This window comes from Capsicum annuum, chromosome 10 (genome assembly GCF_002878395.1).
Source record: "Capsicum annuum cultivar UCD-10X-F1 chromosome 10, UCD10Xv1.1, whole genome shotgun sequence".
NCBI lineage: Eukaryota > Viridiplantae > Streptophyta > Magnoliopsida > Solanales > Solanaceae > Capsicum > Capsicum annuum.
Window position 1 is genome coordinate 194,568,970 of NC_061120.1, and position 24,086 is coordinate 194,593,055.

The 24,086-nt window shown below is 32.1% G+C and overlaps 2 protein-coding genes across 4 annotated transcripts; both read left to right on the top strand.

The window, feature by feature from the left end:
* Positions 1-241: 241 nt before the first annotated feature.
* LOC107843482 lies at positions 242-9,332 on the top strand. Of its 3 annotated transcripts, none has more exons than XM_016687793.2 (7): positions 242-419; positions 1,783-2,086; positions 2,217-2,300; positions 7,641-7,736; positions 7,821-8,024; positions 8,502-8,875; positions 9,106-9,332. In XM_016687793.2, the coding sequence occupies exons 2-5, from the start codon at positions 1,783-1,785 to the stop codon at positions 7,889-7,891; spliced, it is 555 nt and encodes a 184-aa protein (XP_016543279.1). In that variant the 5' UTR covers positions 242-419; the 3' UTR covers positions 7,892-8,024; positions 8,502-8,875; positions 9,106-9,332. The 3 variants fall into 3 exon arrangements, with proteins under 3 accessions (XP_016543279.1, XP_016543280.1, XP_016543278.1); XM_016687794.2 differs by having other exon boundaries at positions 243-457; positions 7,821-8,350; XM_016687792.2 differs by having other exon boundaries at positions 243-457.
* Positions 9,333-18,703: 9,371 nt separating this feature from the next.
* LOC107843485 (probable ADP-ribosylation factor GTPase-activating protein AGD6) lies at positions 18,704-23,667 on the top strand. Its single transcript, XM_016687795.2, has 3 exons — positions 18,704-19,807; positions 20,082-20,171; positions 22,908-23,667. The coding sequence occupies exons 1-3, from the start codon at positions 19,019-19,021 to the stop codon at positions 23,400-23,402; spliced, it is 1,374 nt and encodes a 457-aa protein (XP_016543281.1). The 5' UTR covers positions 18,704-19,018; the 3' UTR covers positions 23,403-23,667.
* Positions 23,668-24,086: the final 419 nt, after the last annotated feature.

The following is a 24,086-nucleotide window of genomic DNA, read 5'->3' on the forward strand; positions in this document are numbered from 1 at the left end:
CAAGCGAATATGTATGATGAAATAAGAATGAGAAAGGAAAAAAGAAAGAAAAAAAACTAGAAAAGAAAAAAAAATTAAAATTTTAAGTATAGATAAGTGATCTTTGTATTTAAATAAATACCCATATTTTATCCATTTTATTCATATTTATATGTTTAAATGAATACTCATATTTTATCTATATTTGTAGAGCTTTTAAAATGAATACATATTTATGAGTGATCTAATTGGACTAAATGTATTCTTTTCATAAATATGGCTGAAATTGCGGCTATACACAACATTGCACGTGTATATCTAGAGATTCCATCGTCTCTCTCTTGCTTGTGCCAATTTCATCCATTCCCATAGATATGTTGTTTACTATGTAATTGCAAAATTGGTGATTAAGCTGTCCAGCTTCTGCTCTTGAGAGTTGGGTACGTCATTGTTGTCACAATCTTTGCATTTCACCTTGGTTAGTTTCCAATTTTTACTTCACTATTTTGATTTGTTCGATGGATTTTGCGTTAACTTTGCGTCTTCACCTGTGTTTTGCTGACTGCGCTTAGGTATAGGTTTGGTTGATTTATTTTACATAGTTACAATTATTTGGGGCTTGAAAGGTGAATGGTAGGAATGAGTTAAGATTGCAGGTGAAGTGTTTGATAGAATTACTTCCTCTTACAATCCGACCATTAACATGAGAACAACAGAGGACATAAAGAACTTAACTTATAAAAGAATAATGAATCAAAGTTTCAGTGATTAATCGCTGGAAAATTGTATAGTATAAATGTATTATTTGTCCTAGGATTTCTTTGGATTGGATTAAAACCACATGTTGCATTTAGTTGCAAGTATTTTAGCTCTCTGAAGAGTTTTTACGTTGCTCGAATTTGTCCCTCATCTGTAGAACGTATTGTTTCAGATTAAGTAGTAGTAGTTGTTGAATGCTGTTGGCACCATGAAAATTTAGTTGCGATGGAACAAAGGAAGAGTAGTGGGATTGGAGTCCAAGAGGAGTACCTGACGTTTGGACAAGACAGTAGATGGCAGTGGTTGGTTGTCTGTGCTGTCGAACCATTCAGGTTCACTATTGCCTTGCCGTCTAAGCCAATTTCGGAATGCCAAGACCAAATGATCAGCTTGCTTTGGAGTTTATTCTATCAGTTTTTCTGCAATGGCGAATTCGTCGCAATTACACAAAATTATACACATAAAAGTGTTGCCTGTCTTTACTTTGAAACTTCTGAAGTTTTTAACTTTTTCTTACTTCCTACATGAGAGTTGAAAGCACTTCGACCATGCATCATCACCAGACACCACATAGTCCGATTCCTGGCAAGGCAATATTCTATAATTTACTGTCAAAATTATGAATATAAAAAGCCGTATGAAAGACAAATCCCATTATTATTCTTCTTATGATCAGCTTTCCATTTGCTCTCTAATTGAAATAGAAAGATAAACATTAGAATTTCAACTTAATAAATTGGCCATATTCATGTTAAATTTTGGAATAAAGTTGTAGAAATGAATTATCGTTCTAATGAAGCTACCTCACCTGTTGCTTTGTGATCTTGTTGCTGAATGTGTAATCGTTGTTTTGTCAAACCCATGTTTCATTACAACCTTGTTTATTATTCTTTGTCTTGAGCCGAGGGTATATCGGAAACAGCCTCTCTACTTCTTCTAACGTAGCGATATGGACTATGTATTCTGCTCTATTCTGGGATGTTGTGTAGTGCATTCCATATTCATGCTTGATTTTATACAGTTTCCTACGTACTTTGGCTGCAGATGTCTGGAGATAATAAAAGGGCCCCTGCAACACATACAATACAAAATAGCAAACGTCCATGTCTGTCTGCTACAAATGCTGAAATAAAATTCAGGCGGCGTAAAAGATATAACGAAATTTCTCCAACTAAAAAGGAGGAATTATTATTGCAAAGGCGCACCAGAGAACTCGATTCAAGGAGGCGTCTTGCACAAATTTGTGCACCAAATTATTCTACGACATCAACATCTTCTGCATCTAATTCAACATTTCAGCAAAACAGACTTCTTATAATAAGAGATGTCTGCGTTACGGCAACACAAGGTTAGTAAATTAAACTTCCGCTGGTTACACATCAAAATGTATGGAAATACACACCTATTTGAATATATGTACCTTTTTTTAACTCTTTTTGAAGATGATGACTTTAACACATTCTCCATTTATTTATTAGCTACTACATCTGAAGTTAATATATCACCTGACACTTCTGCTAAAGGGAAAAGTTTACTTCAGCCATTCTGCATCTTCGAGACAGGCAAGTGTTACAATCATATTTTCCCACTGACAACTAACATTTAACTGACATCACATATTTGCTCATATCATTCATAATTGGTCTTATATTAGACTCTACATCACATACACCTAATGGTCAATGTGATCTTGGTTCAGAAAATCTAATAGACAGAGGTTTGTATCTACGTTGATATACAACAGTATTTAGTACTCTCACTTCAACTTTAAATTTATTTCTAATTTTTCCTGCACTATCCAGGACATAAGATAAATAGAGGTCGTCACATTAACATCAGTCGATTACAAACCGAATATGTAGTTCTGAAAGTTGTGCCAAATTATAAATTCTGTGGTGCCAAAAGATTTCAATACGAACCACCTGGATTTTGCTGTGATAATGGTTCAATTAAGCTTACAACACATAAAATTCCTACTGAACTACAAAATTTATTCATACATACTTCTGAAGAATCAGAATATTTTCGAACATACATTAGGAAATACAATAATATGTTTGCATTCACTTCACATGGAGTAACATATGACAAAGTCTTGGCTCAAAGATATCATGGTATTTATACCTTCAGAGTTCAAGGAAAAATGTACCACTTCATTGACAATTTATACCCCGCAACTGGAAAAGGAAAAAATCTACAACTATACTTTTATGACAGTGAAAATGAAATAGCAAATAGAATTGGTTGTTCGACTGAAATTTCAGAAATAATAGTAAGAAAATTGATGAGTATCTTACAAGTTAATCCATACTCTTTTTTCCTTAAATCTCTATCCGATATTTCAGAATTATCACGCTTTTACATTGCACTGAAATGTGACTTTGATTTAGATCAACGTGTATATAACCTTCCTACTATATCTGAGATTTCAGCAATATGGGTTGATGGAGATACGAATTCTATGTCCACACCTCATATTCGAATTTATACTCACAATAATCAAAGCCAGTTAGTTAACTATTACTACGGATGTTATGGTCCCTTGCAATACCCATAATTATTTTCATATGGTCAAGATGGTTGGCATTGTGGCATAAAAAAAATACTACTGCCAAATAATATTACCAAACATAGTGCCATTTGTGAACAGGAACATTTACCAAGTGTTAAAAATATGTGCTCAATAGATAACTTTCTTGATATGGAAGCTCAAATGCTCGAACAACAAAAGAAGAAAAGGAATATTGTCTCTTGTCGTGAATATTATTGCTACAAAATTCAAATGAGAAATGATGAAAATGATGAACTCTTACATACTAGAAGAGCATTCCAACAATATATTGTTGATATGTTCATAAAACTTGAAACACAAAGATTGGATTTCTTTTTCTTCAATCCAGAATTATTTCGAATGAAAGTTTTACAAGGTCTTCTTGATGTCTTAGGACATGGTGAAAGAGATGCTGCAAAAATTGGAAAACAAACATTCCTTCCAGTTACGTTTACAGGAGGGCCAAGAGACATGCGCCAACGATATCTTGATGCTATTACTTTAGTCCAACGTTTTGGGAAACCTGATTTATTTTTAACAATGACATGTAACCCAACATGGTCAAAGATAAAAGAACATTTGTTACCTACTGACGAAACACAAAACAGGCCAGATTTAATTAGCAGAGTATTTAGAGCAAAAGTTGAAGAACTAAAAACTGATATACTAAAGAGAAATGTATTCGGAAAGGTTGTTGCTTTCATTTACAGTATAGAATTTAAAAAACGTGGTCTCCCACATGCACATTTACTTATAATTCTTGCTAATCAATACAAATTGTTGACACCCGAGTCCTATGATAAATTTATTTGTGCTGAACTACCTGATTCTAACAAAGATGCTTACTTATATTCAGTTGTTGTACATTATATGATACACGGTCCTTGTGGCCACTTAAATCCTACAAATCCATGCATGAAAAATGGATACTGTGAATTTCACTACCCTAGAAATTTTACTGAGCGAACATCAAAAGGAAAAAACTCATATCCAACTTATAAAAGATGACATACGGGACATACTATAAAAGTTAGACAGTAATTTCTCGATAATTCATGGGTGGTACCATACAATCCTTTTTTACTTGATAAATTTAACTGTCATATGAATGTTGAAATATGCTCTGACATCAAAGTTGTGAAGTATCTTTACAAATATATTTGCTAATGACATAATAAAATTGCTTTCTATATGCATGAACATGACAAACAAATAGAAATAGATGAAAGAAAAGAGTATCAATCTCCTCGGTGGGCATCTCTTCCTGAAGCTACATGGCATTTATTTGGTTTTCCTATAAGGGAAATGACACCAAGTGTTTATCATCTTCAATTACATCTTGAGGACCAACAATATGTTTCTTTTAAAAGTTCTCAAAGTATAAATTCAATTATAAGAAATCCAATGATTAAAAAAACAATGCTAACCGAATTCTTTATAATAATGAACCAAACAAATAAAGAAGCTAAAGAACTTAAACTATTATACAAAGAATTTCATGAATATTTTGTATGGTCAAACACATATGAAATGTGGACACATCGAAAACAACGTTCAGTTATCGGACGCATTGTGACATGTCATTCAACAGAAGGAAAAAGATATTATCTAAGATTATTATTAATGAATGTGCGAGCGCTAAAGTCATATAAAGATCTTCGTAAAGTCGACGAAAGATATTGTTCTACTTTTAGAGAAGCAGTAGAAACAAGAGGATTACTACACTCTGATAACAATTTGATTGATTGTATGACTGAAGCTGGGGATTACCAATTACCATAGTTTGAGAAGATTATTCGCTACGTTATTAGTCTATTGTAATCCTGCCAATCCTAAAGAATTATAAGAATAATTTGAAGAGTCTATGTCTGAAGATTTTAAAAACTTGAGAAACATTGAACTTAAAGATATTTGCCATCAAGTTTTGGACCATATTAATGATGAATTACACTCAATGGGACATGATATTAAAGAGTACAAACTTATTTCAGAAAATATTAAAGCTTCTGCAATATCCAAAGAAGTTCAGTTTGAGAGAAATATAAAAGTTTGCGAAGAGGATTTATTATTAGAAAAAAAAACTTAATATTAAACAAAGAAGAGCTTATACCATAATAATTAATAGAGTTTTTTCAAATAAATCAGGAGCTTTTTTTATTGATGGACCTGGAGAAACTGGTAAGAGTTTCTTATATCGAAGTCTGTTAGCAACGATAAGATCAAAAGGATTTGTTGCATTAGCAACTGCTAGTTCTGGTGTCACAGCCTCTATTCTTCCTGGAAGACGAACTGCTCATTCACGCTTTAAAATACCTATTGATGTTGATGAAAATTTTAATTGTAGTGTCAGCAAACAAAGTTCACTTGCTTCTTTAATTCGAGATGCAAATTAATTGTATGGGATGAAGCATCAATGGCTAAAGAAAAAACCATTGAAGCTTTTGATTTACTCTTAAAAGATCTCATGGATACAAGGGTACTCTTTGGCAGAAAAGTTATTGTTTTTGGCGGTGATTTTAGACAAACTCTCCCTATTGTGCAAAATGGAAAAAAGAAAGACTTCATTTCACAAACTTTACTATACTCACAAATTTGGAACCAACTAAAAAAATTGCACCTATCCGAGAATATACGTTCAAGAACAGATCCAGCTTTTTCCGAGTATCTAATGAGGATTGGCAATGGAAAAGAAAAACTTAACTCCAACAACAAAGTTGAAATTCCCAAATCTTTACTCATTCCTTTTACTACCGAAGAACAATCTCTAAATGAATTATTTAAGCTAACATATCCTAATATAAATTTGTTATTTCATGACTCTTCTGCTTTAGCTTTCCGTGTTATTTTAACAACAAAAAATGATTATGTTCATGAAATAAATGATATGCTTATATCAAAATTTCCAAATACTGCACAAACATTTGTTGCGATTGATGAAACCATTGAACCAAATGATCAAAGTCAATTTGAAGATTATCTACATACGATAAATCCCGCTTATTTACCAACTTACAGATTAACTTTAAAAGAAAATTGCCCAGTGATGTTACTAAGAAACCTAAATCCTTCTGAAGGTTTATGTAATGGTACGCGATTAACATGCTGTAATTTTACAATACATGTTATAAGTGCTAAAATTGCTAGAGATGATTTTCAAATCAAACATGTCTTTATTCCTTGCATACCACTATCAGCTTCAGCAGATGAGAATCTGTCAGTTCCTTTCAAGAGAACACAATTTCCAAGACGATTATGTTTTGCAATTACTATAAATAAAGCTCAAGGTTAAACTTTAGACTATGTTGAAATTTATTTGCGTGAACCTATTTTTTCCCATGATCAGCTTTATGTGACCTTGTCTAGAGCTAAAAGTTCAAAAGAAGTGAAATTGTTGATTAGGCCATCAACATCAGATAGCAAAGATGATCACTCATGTACAACGTTATTTATGATGAAATTATCAAAAAGACATTTAGTTAACTAATGATATAAGATTTTTTATTTTTAATATACTTGTCGTGAAATATATTAACTAATGTCTACAAGTATGTACTGCTTATGTTTCTGCCACTTGTTAATCTCTTCCTACTTCATCAGCGAGCTTTCACAAAAGAAGTTGTTGCCCCTCAAGTTTGTTTGTTCTATGTCATGGCTGAGCTTTGGGGAAGTGTGGTAGTTTCAGTACTCTTTTGGGGATTTTCTAATCAGGGAAAACTGTGTCTTTGAATATATTATGTACATTAATAACCATTTTATAGATACATAGTCTTATTGTATAGATAAACTTTAAGTACCATCTATTTAGAGCAGGAGACAGTCTGATAATACATGTGCTCCTAGACTCTCTCTTCCTGGTGTTGTTTTGTAGAGCGAGGAGGCAGTGTAGTATAGCATAAGGGTGGCATTCTAAATTGTTTCACCCATTTTATCCCCTCAAGACATACAACAAAAGTTAGTAATGTGATTCCGACATTTTTTTGCATTCAAACACATTTTATATTTGAGTGGAATAATTTGGGTAACAGCTTTGTTCTTTAGTCACTTAGGACACAATTACACAACTATCTTATTCAAATACCAAACTGAATATATCATGATAGTTCCTCTCGCCCAATTCCTCTAAGTGAGGAGACAAACCGATTGCGTTGAACACTTTTAATATATTAATCAACATATCTACCTGTATAAACATTGCCCTTCACCTCAAGCGAGGGAAATCACTATTATTGAACCTAGCTGTGATTGTTTTGGATAATTTCTTTGCAGATTACGACTGTTGATGAGGCTAAGAGATTCTATCCTTTGTTTGGACTTGCTGAAAATGTTGTTCTTATTTTCTCTGGTCAGACAGTGAAGTACTTTGCTAGCTTGAGAAGCTCTTTAGCTCCTGGAGTTGATGCCTGGGCAATCTCTCTGAAACAGATGATAAGCATTGTAGTGTTAATGGGTGGGGCAATCTGTATTTTTAACTAACTTGAAATAATGTTGGTCTTAAGTTTGATCTGAATTTGAGTTCCCTGTTGTGGTGCAGATAAAAAGAGATGGCATTACAAAGCTTGTTGTACTGCCTTTATATCCTCAATATTCTATCTCTACAGCTAGATCGACTGTCCGTGCCCTTCAAAATGTTTCCAACATTCTAATCAACGCATCGGAGAGCAAACTCCATGCACAAGATTTGGAATTTCAACAAATTGCCCTTGGCCAATGTTGAACATGAAAGATGGTTTTTTAGGTTTGTCTCTTCCTCCATAAATAGAATAATTGACATCTGGAAGCTGTTTTGTAGCTCCTTTGTTTTCTTTTATTATACAATATTGGGACTTGGGGAGATACAAGAAGGTAATGTTTGGCGTGTATCTAAGAAATACGAAACTTGTTATTCAAAATTTCAGTTTTATTTCCAGTTTCTTGAGCATCATTTCCTGTTATTCAACTCTAATGAAAAAGAATTTGACTTATTTTAGTTGTATTTAGGCTTCTGTTTGTAAGTACTACAACCAGAATACTACTAAAAGTGGTTGTGACTAATGATGTCCACGACGATGATTTTTGCTCACGGTAAGGCACGTTATGTGGCAATTTCTGCCTCTCCGTTGTTTCCTTGTGTGTTTTCATCTGGTGACTTGCTAGCTACAGTATAACAGTTTGTTATTTTAGATAAGAAATATGTCTTTTAGCTAAACTTACTTTTTTTCCGTTGCTATTACAGGCTCACTGATGTTCTTCTTGACTAATCTTCTTGATACCAAAAGACAACTCTACCCTTTATGGTGCAATTGCGAATCTTGCTAAGCGTTATCAAAACCTAAGAGTCTTAAACCTTTGTGGGTGTATGAAAGCTGCAACTGATAAGGCATTGAAGATATATGTCTTGACCTCTCAAATGACCTATAGAAGTACTAAACCGTTGCTTCGTCTGACTAAAATAACTCTTATTACTCCTTGCAGGCTATTGCTTATTACTGTAACCGAATGCACACTGCATGTAAATCTAGGTTGGTGTGATAAAGTTGGTGATGAAGGGGTAATGAGTTTGGCCTATGGTGTCCTGATCTCAGAGCCCTGGTTGTCTCCTTATAACAGGTAAAAGATGTGTCTTCGTTTATGTATCTAATGTCTTACCTTAGCAACTCTAAACAGTCTGATCTGACTCAGATTTTCCCATGCTTATTATGGCATAAGTTGTATTCGAGTGTTCTACAGGACAGAAATGTTATCAAAGAAAAAAAATTTATTCATGTCATATTAATAACTTACTTGGAAGCAGATGTTGATATAAGATAGAGATATTGATGCAAGATATTGTCTTCTAGGATACGTTAACAAGAGTGGAAACATCAGTGAGCAGCAAAAACTGCAGGTCAGGTGTGACAAAAGACCAAGGACACTGCACAGGCAATACAAAGCAAAGCGCGGGAAGGGAAACAAATTAATTAGCTTGAATTTTAGTTGCTTTCTTTGAAGTCTTTTGTAAGTGTAACTTCGTCTCAAAATTTCACATTGCCTTTATCAATACAATTAGCGATACATTCAAGTTTCACTACCAACTCATTGGGCCTGTCCACAGCACGGGCAATCCCCCACTAGTTACTATATAGAAAAGGGAGTCCCTGGACAACCAAGGGCAAAAAAGTAATTTTACGCAGACTCTAGAAGCTACCACCAATCTTTCTTCTGAACAAAAACAGACAACTCAATTTTCTCGGTTGTCTCCGCTCAAATATGATGAGTACCATTTCAGCTAATATTTTCTGTGAAATTTGCCCTAATCTTCTTCCAGATTCTTTATAGATTGATGCTTTCTTTTGTCGTTTCTGATCTATTTCTTTTGCTGAATATTTTATTTTTCTTCACACTTTTGATCTCATCATCTGATCAGGGTGTTTCAATTGCAGGTTTGTTTGCTAGCAAATTTCTACTAATTCTTTACTTACTGTCGAATTATGTATGATCTGAAAGTTATGATTGATATCGATAATTATATTTTTTGTCCAACTTTCTCTGCAAGTATGTAAGTTTTTGTATGCCTTAAGTATGTAACTTTTGAGATATTTCGTTATATTGCTTTTTGTTAATCATGTTAGTTCTTGAAAGATACTTTCTTATGCACTCTTTTTTTATTCAATCCATTTTTCTTCTTAATAACATGGCTCTTCCATGAACAAGTTTGTAGAGGGTTTGATAGCCATTTTTTATGTTGCTAGAATTTTTAAAATCGTTGTTGTTGCACCCATGTTAAACAAGCAATCGGCTACGTTTTTGAAGAGTTCGAGCAATATAGCTTTCTCTAGGTCGAAAGTATAATTTCCTTTTACCTGTGTTAATGGTCTAATATCAAACAAAGGTGCTTGACAACAAGTTTGGAATCCAAATTATGCTCTTAATGTGGAACAATCGGAAATAATAAAGTGTGCATCAGGTCATTTTTTAGTTTGTTTTGACTCTTAAGATCTAATTTTCTTCATTGCGCTGCAGAATGGTATGTCCTAGATTTCCTGAAAAACTTCAACATCTTTAGTTTACCATTTTGTATGTTAAACGAAGTGTTTTAGCATCTTTGATCATAATTCTTAAATCAGTTGTCTATTGGATATGTAAAATACTCAGCTGCGAAAAATGAGATACCTTGCTTGATTAGCTCCAACAGAGGAATTATAGTTAAATATTGTTGATGTTGAAGCATCATTACTTTTTATATTGATGTCTTTTACTTTGTTTTAATTTCAAGATTCTAAAGATAAGGAAACTAATTTCTTCTAATTGTATCTATGTAATTCTTACCATAATATTATCTTAGTAGTTATAGTATTGCTTTCATAGCTTTTTGTCCTATTTTTGTTACTCTGTTGTTTCATGTGCCTCGATTATCGTATTGTAATTTTTGTTATGTTATTATTGATTATTTTTTGATACTATCTGATGTTTCTTGTACTTCTGTTACTTCTTTTTCGGAATTGTTGTTCCTTGAGTCAATGGTCAATCGGAAACAACCTATCTACTTCTAAGGTAGTGGCTAGATAAAGTCTGCATACACTCCATCATACTCAAACCCCACTTTGAAGGTTGACATTGGTTATGGTATTATTGTTTTATTGTTGCAATGCCCATTTTATTGTAGTTCTTAATTTATTGAGTTGGTATGGTATGGTATTATTGCTTTGTTGTTGCAATGCCTTTTCTATTGTGGTTCTTAATTTATTGAGTTTTACAAGTTGGTTCCCATTTAAAGCATATTCCTGCAGTTAGCAATTTGCAGAAGCGAATCGTTGCGACGAAATATAGGTCAGATGTAACCGAAGATAGCACCACTGCACCAGTTCAATAAGCATCGGTCAATTCTAAGATATTTGACAAGGTGAAGGTTATATACTACCCTCCAGGCATAAAATTAGGGGTATTTGTGCTCAAGGGTGCATCTGAAAAAAGGAGCATGAAGATTTGAAGCTTGGCTTTTGATTTGTAACTTATTTATGTATTTTGGTTGATTTTAAAGTGCTGATTTCTTTCCTGTATCTATCTTGTTCTCGGATATATTATGTGGTCTTTGCCTTATATGTGTAGTTTAGATCTATACTTCTGTGATTGAGTGATTTGTAAAGAAACTCAAAAGGAAAAAAAGAAGAATCGGATATGTTGAGGACTAATTAAACTGGGCATATAAGGTAAATAAATATTTTGATATGCAAGATGGGTGTAAACACTTTGTTAGGATTACCTCTAAAACTAATGGGGATGTTGAAGAGTCTCGTGCAGATAGTATGTGTGTGTGTGTGTGTTGAAGAGTCCCGTGCGGGTGGGATGTGTGTTTTTTGAAGAGTCACGTGCGGGTGGAGTGCGTGTGCGTTAAAAAGTCCTGTGCGGATGGGGGTGTATTTGTTGAAGAGTCCCGTGTGGGTGGTGTGGGTGTTTGTTGAGGAGTCCCGTGTAGGTGGGGTGTGTGTGTGTTGAAGAGTCTCATATTGGATGAAAAAGAGATGGGTGGTCTCCTTGTATGGCTTAGGCAGTTCTCACCTCTTGAGTTAGCTTTTGGGATTGAGTTAGGTCCAAGATCCATTTTATTAACAAACTGTATTTCTCCTAAAACTTTTAAGTGCTTTGTCACATCTTACAATGCTCAAATGCATAACTAGTTGTCTGTTGCATGTAGTTGGTCCTAGCTACTATATTTCATTAAGACTTTCAATTAAGATTCAAATTTTGATGTTCATTACTCTGCTGAATTTTCTTTTAGCGAGAAAAGAGAAAGTAACTATTTCCTATTATGCAAACTGCCTGCGGTTCATTTTCAATGATCTATATATTTGAAAGAGTTAGATCTGCTGAGTACTTCTCATGATTTCTATGTTGCTTCTTGTCCGATTAAACGATCGTCCTAAGTGAAGACAATGCTGATAAATAATCATGTTTTCTTGTTCTTTTGATCCCTCAACTAGAATGGAACTTATGATAAAGAAAAAAAGATGCATGAAACATAAACCACGTAATTAGTCCCTTCAGAAGATAGAGGGGCCTTTTTGCAGAGCTAGCCACTCTTATGATAAGGAAAAAAAGATGCATGAAAAATAAACCACGTAATTAGTCCCTTCAGAAGATAGAGGGGCCCTTTTGCAGAGCTAGATTTAACTTATGAACTGATCCGTACTTAGTTATTGGTGCATATCACCAAGTGATCATGTAGTAAATGCTACTGTGGTGAAATTAGGGAAAATCTTTGAAAAGGGTTGTGTGATCCAAGGATATAGACCCAATTACCGTTATCTTATGAGTTATGAATATTTTAGGTTGGGTGTCTGACTGATAAAACGTACACTGGTATATCCATTATTATTCTTTTGCACTCGATTTTGGAAATAACCTCTCTATCTCTTGGAGGTAGTGGTAAGTTCAGAGTACACTTTACCCTCTCCAGCCTCACTTGTGAGATTTTACTGGGTATGTTGTTGTTGTATTCTTTTGCACTCGTCCTGCACAGTTTTATGTTGTATTCCATACTGGCAAGATATTACATGCTTCAAGGCATAGCTAAATAATTTTGAACAATTTATGTTTGAATACTTAAATAGAAAATTTCTTAAGTTGAAACTACATTTGATTCTGAAGATGATCATTTCAAGACTGATTTCTTTCATCTGATTTAAATTTTTTTTTTTTTCCTTCTCTTGCAGGGACATCCTCCTAGACAGGCTGCTAAAGGTGAAAATAACATTCAGACTTTAGGAAGCCCTCATAGTCAGAAGGTAAAAACGACATATCTATAAGTCCTTTTTTAATTTGATGTTCACGATCTCGTAGCTTGCAGAAATATGATTAATCATGTACTATGGCTAAAAACTTGCCGATTCTCCACATTTGATGTCGTAGGAAGCATATTCATGATGCTTTTTCAATTCTTGACATCTGGTCGATGTTGATAATCCACTTGGATAACTAAAAATTATTATCTTTTTAGTTTAATTTATAACCTTTATTATATCAAGCATGATCCCTTTGTTTTCTAATGCATTTTCCCTCGTGGCGGGGGTGGGAGGTGGGGGAATTTTTCAATAATTTATTTCACCTTATTCTGCCACTCATATGATTTCTCTCTATCTCTCTTTACATAAGTAGGTTCTTTCTTGTTCTGGAACAGGTATCAACAAGATGGAGTCCTGGTGAAGCGTATAGGCCCACATTACAGGAAGTTCATGTATATGTATATGCTTTTGAAATTGGATATAATGTTTTAACTTTTGAACTGAAAAATTCAAACTCATAATAGTAAAGTTGACAATGTTAAAGTTTTGATTAAAATTCTGAACTCAAATTATAATTAAAAGTTTTGAGGTGAAAAAACAAAACTTGGAGATACAATCTTGTATGAAATTTTAAACTAAAAAAATGAACTTCAGGATATGTTATTATGAAACTTTCAACATGAAAAACTGAGCTTGAGAACAATATGACTTAAGCTTGAAAAATAAAGAATAAACAAATGTAATACCTATCTAGTATATATATATATAAATGAAGAATGGGTGTACTACTATTTTGTTTTTTTAGTACACCCATCCTTCATGTATAATAGTAGTACTCATTCTTCATTTATATATAAGAGTAATATAATTATATATTATTATTATTACTATATTATTTATTTATTTTTGCTATTACTATTATTATTATTATTATTACTTTTTTTATTACTATTATTATTATTATTATTATTACTATTATGTTTTTTTGTGCTATTACCATTATTATTATTATATTATTATTATTGTTATATTATTATTATTATTATTACTTTACTTTACTACTATAAGTAAGTGAAGGTTGGGGTAACTATCAAAGGTAGTTCGGTAATTTTAGTCATCCCAATCTTTACTTATATATAATAGTAAATAAAATTGTTACACATGCATATGATTTTTTTCTTTATGTTTATTAGTTTTGTCCTTATTTTATTGTGCAATAAAATGGTTACACATGCATATTGTTTTTCCTTATATTTATTTATTTTCTTTTTGTGTAGTACATCAATCCTTCATTTATAAGTAATTATATATTATTATATTATTATTATTTTTTTTTGCTATTACTATTACTACTACTATCTCACTTTAATAAGTTCAAACATTACACTAAATAGGATATTTGTTTAAATAATAAAGATGAATATAATAATTTAATTTAATTTAATATCTTTTGAGTGTGTAAAGATGGTGAATTTATTTATTAAATTTAACCTTTACCAAAAATATTCTTAGAAGTCGATCGACATTCATCTACCATTTGTCAATTGTAACAAAATAATACAATGATAGAGACATCAAAATAATACAATTAAATCTAATCTTTACACACAAATTTTTTTTCAAAATTGTCTGACACTCATCTACCACGTGTAAACAATAACAAAATAATACGATAATAGAGATATCAAAATAATACAACTAAACCTAACCTTTACATAAAAAAAATCTTAAAGCCGACCCACATTTATCTATCACCTATAAACTATAATAAAATAATACGATAAAAGTGATATCAAGATAATACAATTAAACTTAAATTTTACACACAAAAAATTCTCAAAGTCGATCGAGATTCATCTACGAACTGTAAACTACCACAAAATAACAAACTAATAGAGATATTATGATAATACGATGATACAATTAAAGCTAACCTTTAGCTAAAAAAAAATTCAAAGCTGACCCACATTCATCTAATATCTGTAAATTAAAATAAAACAATAAGATAATAAAGATATCAAAACAATACAATTAAATTTAACTTTTACACAAGAAATTCTTCAAAGCCAACCGACATTCATCTACGAACTTGTAAACTATAAAAATAATAATATAATAGTGATCACAAAGTTTCGATTTTGATTCAACTAATTCTTGTCTGAGCGAAAATTTTGACCCTAAAGAATGATTTTGAATTAAAACAAAGAACATATATATATATATACACATATTGTTGAATTCTATTATGCTGACAAAAATAGTGAATAAGTTGAGAGTTAGAAAATCAAGCATCCACTATCTAGACATGCAATCGAATCAAGTTAGAGGACCATCAATCATATTCTTCCAATAGGCGAATCAGTTTGTTCTCTAGTTTAACGGGCATCTCAATATTTATAGAAATATATTCTTAATTAATAGAGTCCTATTTTAGGAGTATTTTTCTAATTTAACAGCATAAAGAAAAATATTAATTAATTCTCCTACCATATATTTTAGAAAATCTAGTAGAAAGAAAAATATTAATTAATTCTCCTACCATATATTTTAGGAGAATATATGAAGTTTAGTTAATATAATAAAAAATAATTAATTAATAAATTAAAAAATAATGAAAAGAAGTTTTGTCTAAAGAAGAGTCTTTTAGTAAATGACAAAAAATTCAAATTACTTTTCAAAGGGTCTTCACACTTTTAATATATTATTATTATTATTATTATTATTATTATTATTACTACTACTACTACTTTTTTTACTATTATCAATACTATTATTATTATTATTATTATTATTATTATTATTATTATATTATTATTATTATTATTATTATTACTATTATTACTTTACTTTACTACTATATATTTTTTACTATTATTATTATTATTATTATTATTATTATTATTATTATTATTATTATTACTTTACTTTACTACTATATATAAGTGAAGGTTGCGGTGACTACCAAAGGTAGTTCGGTAATTTTAATCACCCCAATCTTGACTTATATATAGTAATCAATAAAATAGTTACACATGTATATGATTTTTTTCATATATTTATTAGTTTTGTCCTCATTTTTATTATGCAATAAAATGATTACGCATGCATATTGCTTTTTCCTTATATTTATTTATTTATTTATTTATTTATTTGTCTTTATGTATTAGTTTAATAATATTTTTATTTAGACCTTTGTAATTAAATATACATGATACTTTTTTTTATAAATATCTTTTTGTTTTTTATTAAGTGACTACTAAGGGTATTTCAATAATTTTATGGTGCAATAAAATGGTTACACATGCATATTGCTTTTTACTTATGTTTATTAGTTTTGTCCTTATTTTTATGGTGCAATAAAATGGTTACACATGTTTATTATTTTTTTCTTATATTTATTAGTTTTGTCCTCATATATTATTTTAATAATATTTTTATTTAGACTTTCGTAATTGAATTATACATGGTAGTAATTTTTTATAAATATTTTTTGGTTCCTTATAAATTACTTGTTTTTTATACCCCAAGAATATTTCGGTAATTTTATGATGCAATAAAATGGTTAAACATACATATTGTTTTTTTCTTATATTTATTTGTTTTGTCCTCATTTTTAAGGTGCAATAAAATGGTTACACATGCATTTTGATTTTTTCTTATATTTATTAGTTTTGTCTTCATGTATTATTTTAATAATATTTTTATTTAGACCTTTGTAATTGAATTATATATGGTAGTAATGTTTTATAAATATCTTTTTGCTCCTTATTAAATGACTACCAAGGATATTTCGATAATTTTATGATGCAATAAATATTTCAAAATCGACGTATGTCTCCTCAACTTATATATTTGAAATTTTCAAATGAGACGTGCATCGTGTACTTGTCTAGAAATGTCCAAATGAAAGACTGCCGCCAACTGTACTTGCAATAATCTAACTAGATTTTTATCGCCTTATATAATTACTTTTGTATTGGTTGGATCATTCGAGCAAGCTCAATTTTATTCCACACTTAATACATATATTATTTTAATATTGGTTCATTATACTATATTTTTTTTTACTCCTATACTAAATAATTAAAATAATTAGAAAATAATCTTTTCTAAAATTTGAATCTCTTTTGTATATTAACTAGATATCGAAGGACCATGCTAGCACGGACCCAATATATGTTATTTTTTAGTCTCAATTTATATGATACAAATAAAATTTTAATAATTAGTTATATTTTAAATATTTTTTAGATATTTTAAGTTGTTAGCTATTGTAATTTATAATAGTTTTTTGACATTGTAATTTACTATTTTAAGTTGTTTGCCATTATAATTTATAATACTCTCCTTGTCCACACTTTTGTAGCATTGATAGTCTATTATATTTTTAGAATAATTTAAGTTTGTAATTACTGAAATTTATAATACTTTTTCTTCTATTTCAATTTAAGTGACACTGATATAATTTCGAGAGTCAATCAAATATCACGATTGAAGTCCTAAAGCAGACATGTCTTAAGTGACTCATAATAACTTATTAGAAGTGATACAATAAAATTACTATAAAAAATAGTTGTGAAAAAAATTTAAGCGGGCCTCATATATGATGTCAAGTTAGTTTAAAACATCAATAACTAATTTATCTTCTTTTTGTTTATTTTATTTTTTTATTAAATATTTTTTGAATATTTAGATTACTCATAATAATTAATTAGGGATAAAATGATAAAATTACGGTTAAAACAACTAAAGCAAACATGTCATAAATGTCTATTTTACTTTTTTTTTTTTATCAAATATTATTAATTTTTTAATATGTAAATGACATATAATAATAAATTAGGAAATAACTTATTAGAAGTGGTATAAAAAAATTAATATAAAAATTAGTTGTAAAAAAATTTTAGACAGGCCTTATATAAGATGTCAAATTAATTTAAAACTTCAATAGCTTGTTTATCATTTTTTTGTTTATTTTATTTTTTTATTAAATATTATTAATTTTTTTAATACTTAAATGACTTATAGTAATTGATTAAGGATGAAATAATAAAATTACGGTTGAAGCAACTAAACCAGACATGTCATAAATGTGTATTTTATTTTTTGTTAAATATTATTAATTTTTAATACTTAAATGACATATAATAATTAATTAGGGGTGATATAGTAAAATCACAGACTAAAACTTAAATGACCTATAGTAATTAATTAGGGATGAGATAGTAAAATTACGGTTGAAGCAGCTGAAGTCGACATGTCATAAATGTCTATTTTATATTTTTTAAAAATATTATTAATTTTTTAATACTTAAATAACATATAATAATTAATTAGGGATGATATGGTAAAATCACGGCGGAAGCAGGCATGACGACCGCCTCCTGCTTCCAAGCCTCTAATATGCATAATTGTGTATTTTTATTTTTTCTTAAATATTATTAATTTTTAATACTTAAATAACATATAATAATTAATTAGGGGTGATATAGTAAAATCACGTATTAATACTTAAATGACCTATAGTAATTAATTAGCGATGAAATAATAAAATTATGGTTGAAGCAACTTATGCAGACATGTCATAAATGTTTATTTTATATTTTTATTAAATATTATTAATTTTTTAATATTTAAATAATTTATAATAATTAATTAGAAATGATTTGATAAAATTAGTGAGGAAGCAGGAATGACGGACATGGGAATTTAGCAAATATATACATCAAACGATTTTAAGATAAAAAGATTACCATAACAAAAGTACTTTTCGATTTACATTTTTGTTCCCTGACAATGCAGTCTTATTTGTAAACCAGCGGTTATCTTCCTCGTTCTCTTTTAACAGCTTCTCCTCCTCCCCTGTTCTGATCACCCCATAATCTCTCTCTTTTACATCTAAATTTTCCATTCCCCCATTTCTCCAACAGATCCGATACCCGACCCATATTCCCAAATCGGATCCGGGCCATCCGATTTCCTCACCTCTCCAATGGCGGCATCACGTCGTCTCCGAGATCTCCAATCCCAACCCGGTAACAAAGTCTGTGTCGATTGTTCTCAGAAGAATCCACAATGGGCCTCTGTTTCTTACGGCGTTTTCATGTGTTTGGAATGTTCTGGCAAACACCGTGGTCTAGGTGTCCATATTTCATTCGTTAGGTCCGTTACTATGGACTCATGGTCCGAGATCCAGCTCCGGAAAATGGAGCTGGGCGGTAATGAAAACTTGATCAGATTCATGAAGTCATATGAAATTTCAAAAGAGACTGATATTGTTACGAAATACAATTCGAAAGCTGCTTCTGTTTATCGTGATAAGATTCAATCACTTGCTGAAGGAAAGATCTGGAAAGATCCACCTGTTGTAAAAGAAACGTTAACTGGACCCACTAGACCGCCTTTGAGTGGTGGTGGTAGTAAAAGTAGAAATTCTGGTTGGGATGATTGGGATAATTTTGATGATGGTGGGAATAGTAATAGTAATAGTAATATGAAGAGAAATCAGACAGTGAGTGATTTTAGGAGTGGTGGAGGTGGTGGTGGTGGGCCTGCAAGGTCGAAGTCTACTGATGATGTTACACGAGCACAGTATGAGGCGTCTGCAGCGAATAAGGATAGTTTTTTTGCTAGGAAAATGGCTGAGAATGATTCGCGGCCAGAGGGACTTCCGCCTTCTCAAGGAGGGAAGTATGTTGGATTTGGATCAAGTCCTGCCCCAATGCCAAGGAATAATAATAATTACAATTCACAAGGCGATGTTTTTTCTGCCGTAACTCAGGTATAAAGATTGAGATAATTAGTATGCCTTTGTTGCTTATGGTGTGTAATGTTTATCTATGTAGAATTTAACTTACATTTGAAGTAAATCTTGTTTGCAGTATCAGTACAGTTGCTTATGTTGTTTTCTCGGTTATCTAGTCATGTTTAATATAGATAAAATTATCTATCATTGGTTTATAATGAGCTGATTACAGTAAAAAATGACACTGTAGTATATAAGTGTCAAAATTTGTTTACGTATAGCTGACGAGGTTGCTTCTTTATGTGTGCAGGGATTCGGCAGGTTATCTATGATAGCAGCCTCAGCGGCGCAGTCTGCTGCAACTGTTGTTCAAGCAGGGTCCAAGGAGTTTGGCTCTAAGGTACTTTGAATTGATTGGTATACTAAATTGATTCATTCCATGTATTTTCCCCCAAATGTAGGAGGAAGTCTTCCTTTATCCGTACTTTGGATTTACAAGTATTTGTCAATCCATTTTAATTCTTGAAAAACGAAATCTAGGTTATTTATTCTTGGGTTTCTGATGTAAAATAAGTGAGTGCTAGGGCGAGATGGAGGTTTCATGGGTATCTTGGAGAAATGTAATAAGTGAGGAAGAAGTGGATAAATTGAGAAGATGGTAGTCTTGAATGGATGGAAAAAAGAATGGGCCAGTTGTCAATTGATCAAAGGAATGATCCAATGTCAATAAATTGACATATTGCATTACAAACTTCTCTTGGATTTGCACAATGCCAAGTCCTAAGTAATGTGCCACGAAGCATTGGGATTATGTTTATAAATGCGGGGGATAAAGCAAAGGGAAGTAATGGATGGCCATTTGAAGCTCAATTTTTGAAACTATTTACAGTCATTTTGCATTACTATCAACCTATATCTTTTTGTTAAGGGGTTGGGACTTCTACATGATTCACACTCACGCGTACACATGTAATTTTTGGAATTTTCTTTGGTAGACCATTTTTTTGTAACTTGAACTTGTATTAGTAAGTTGTCTATTTTGTGAGTGTACCAACCTATGTCTTGTGATGTATCAAACTTACATGATTGACATGCATCTAGCATAAACGTGGGATGCTTCATGGATCAGGCTGCCTTTTTTTTTTTTTTTTTTTTTTTTTTTTTTTTTTTTAAGTATCAGAGATTTGAAAGTTGAGATTATATTCTCTTTTTTTTTTTTGGATCAAGTATTGAGATTGGATAATCAGTGTAAGTCTTGCACCCAAGGGTGTGGCCTAGTGGTTCAATGAAGTTGGGATGAGTACCATGAGGTCTCAGGTTCAATTCCCAGCAGAGACAAACACTAGGTGTTTTCTTCCCAACTGTTCTAGCCTTGGTGGACAAAGTTACCTGGTGGCTGGTGCCTGTTGCTGGTGGGAGGTGGCAGGTATCCCATGGATTTAGTCAAGGTGCGCGCAAGCTGACTCAGACACCACGATTATAAAAAAAAAAAAAATAATAACCAGTGCAGTCCTGAATGATATTGCATGCAAAATTGTTTCATCTAAAATTAAGACATGTTCCACTAAGAATGAAGTCCTAAGTTCGAGTATTGTATTACCTGGTGCCTGTTGCTGGTGGGAGGTGGTAGGTATCCCGTGGATTTAGTCAAGGTGCGCGCAAGCTGACCCGGACACCACGGTTATCAAAAAAAAAAAAAAGAAAGAAAAATAATCAGTGTAAGTCTTGAATGATATTGCATGCAAAATTTGTTTCAACTAAAAATTAAGACATGTTCCACTAAGAATGAAGTCCTAAGTTTGAGTATTGTATATGATTGCTATTTCACTTTCATATATGGATAGCCATAGATATCCATTTTATGTGGGATCTAGTAGAATCAAATCCTGATATCTCAGCAACCCTTCCATATGGACCTGCACAAGGCCGGACCACATAATGCTCCGATTCAATTCAAAATTTGGTTTAGTAAAAGGGAGAATTGGTTGATGCTTTTCATCAAACTTTTAGCTATTATTCTAGTTTTCATGAGATCAGATGGAATTTGAATATCTATTAGGAGATAAGATAGATTGAGTAAAACATGCTCATGCTGTTTTACATTGGCTTTGTGAGCTTTACTGGCTTTTAAGCTTCATCGAGGACACTTTGAATTTTTTTAATAGTGTAAACCTTACATGTATTAAGCCTGAGAAATTTTGGGTTAATAGCTACTTGATATCTTCTCAAACTTTTTTTTTAGTTTTAACCTCTTGAGACACCCTAAAGGCCATTCAAATTCATAAGATGCTCTGCGATCTTTGATTAAAGATGGACCTATTCGGTCTGGTAAACCATAACAGTCTATGCATATGTTATAGTTTGAATATCTTAAATAAGATAGAGAGTGTTTCAGAAAAGCCTAGTAAGTACTAGTTTAGTTAGCTAAGTGGATCCTCTCTCTAGGAGCTGCCACTAGGGAGGTTCAGATAAGATAGTCTTTCAGTATAATGTCCCTTAGGATGTATCATTACCAAGATTTCCTCCACGATATTTTGCATCTTTCTCCACCTCTCTAGGTATAACCCTAAGTAGAACTTCTCAAATTGGGAGTTACTCTATATGAAAGTGAACATCTGTATAATTTGTCTGCCACCCTTTATCTCACAATGAGAAAGAAAGTATAGTTGAATTGTATTAATTAAAACTGACATTTGTGACTTAAGAGTTAACGGAACTTGGCATCATAGGTAGAAAGGTTGCAATATACATTTCCATTATTTATGCTCTAAGTTGGAGTTTGTCGTCTGCTAAAGTTCAAGGTTAGTTTGTATTTGATCCTTCTTCAATCACTTAAAGAGTCCATACATAGTGATTATTCAATCCTCAGAGGGATGAGAATTTCTATCAGATGCGTAATAGTCAATTTACTGATTCTGTACATTTTAATCGAGCAGGAGTCATCCTCTCTCTCTCTCTCTCTCTCTCTCTCTCCCTCTCTCTCTCTCTCAAAAGTACTGGTAGTTGTGTATTTTCAGTTTTCATTTATGTTTTTGGAAATGTAGCCTGTATTCTCAACTCCACTGTTTCTAGTTTTCAACAAAGAGAGAGGGATTTATGAATATTCAGTAAGATGCTTGTGTAATCCCTCTTACAGATGGCAGAGGGTGGTTATGATCAGAAGGTGAATGAAACAGTCAATGTTGTTGCAACAAAAACAACTGAGATTGGACAAAAGAGCTGGGGTATCATGAAGGGGGTCTTAGCTTTAGCTTCGCAGAAGGTTGAGGAATTTGCCGAGGGTCCAAACTCGAGGGACAATAGCTGGAAACGAAGTGAAAATGAACGAAATGGCCATTATAAGGAATCCAGTCAGGCATCTAAAGGATGGAATTCTTCTGGAGGAGCGCAATCGTCTGGTAGGCACAACAATTCTGTCAGCTCAGCATCCTGGGATGATTGGGATAGTAATGACAACAGGAAAGAAAATTCTACCAGAGGGGCCACATCCAGTAATGATGATGATGGCTGGGCTGGTTGGGATGATGGTAAGGATGATGGATTTGATGATTTCCAAAGTGCACCCAATAATAAGCATGTTGCTCATGGTGGAAAATCAGAGTCCAAATGGACAGATGGAGGTTTCCTCTAAGAGGAGCAGATGCAGCAACTTCTTGTAATTCTTTTCCCTTCCAAAATTGATTTCATCCAAATTAATTTCTGGAAGTAGTTCATCTCTGGAATTAGTTTATGTATGTACCATTACAAACTGGAGATCGATCAATTGCCTCTCCATGTAAAAGGAAAAAGGAGTGCAGGAAACAGAACAAACTGTTCGGAGGACCATTACTTTTTTAACGTTGTAACTTTTAGCTTACATTTGAATTTGTTAATGATCACAGTTGTATTTACTATTCTTTCTGCCGTGTACCATTTATTTGTGTTGTATACAGCTGCATAATATATTCATTTGCGCGTGAACTTAGTGATCAAGTTCTGGTGTAGTTAGCTTTTTCTGTTGCTATCCTCTTGTTGAACTTTTTTTTGTTCTTTTTTCCAATGACAATAACATACCCAATGAAATCCCTCAGGTGGGTTTGGGAAGGGTAGAGTTTACGGAGATCGTGTCCCACGGCTCAAGTGCAGCAAATCAAAGTAGTTATGAACGGGGTGTCTTTTTCCCCTTTAACAGATCTGAAAGCAAGTAAACTGTTATAGTCCTTGTTTGAAATTATAGAGGTTTGTGTCGGTGTTGGCTCCCACGTTGTTGTTAAGTTGTACCTGTGGTGCCTTTTGGTTTCTCTGATTAAAGTTCCAAACCAATAAAAATTCCTAC

Excerpts from the sequence above, each read along its gene's own strand:
- LOC107843485 (XM_016687795.2), top strand. The coding sequence starts at position 19,019 with ATGGCGGCATCACGTCGTCTCCGAGATCTCCAATCCCAACCCGGTAAC. Across the intron at positions 19,808-20,081 it reads TTTTTTCTGCCGTAACTCAG|GGATTCGGCAGGTTATCTAT; the intron begins GTATAAAGATTG and ends TTATGTGTGCAG. Across the intron at positions 20,172-22,907 it reads CCAAGGAGTTTGGCTCTAAG|ATGGCAGAGGGTGGTTATGA; the intron begins GTACTTTGAATT and ends TCCCTCTTACAG.
- LOC107843482 (XM_016687793.2), top strand. The coding sequence starts at position 1,783 with ATGTCTGGAGATAATAAAAGGGCCCCTGCAACACATACAATACAAAAT. Across the intron at positions 2,087-2,216 it reads CTGCGTTACGGCAACACAAG|CTACTACATCTGAAGTTAAT; the intron begins GTTAGTAAATTA and ends TTTATTTATTAG. Across the intron at positions 7,737-7,820 it reads AAGCATTGTAGTGTTAATGG|ATAAAAAGAGATGGCATTAC; the intron begins GTGGGGCAATCT and ends GTTGTGGTGCAG.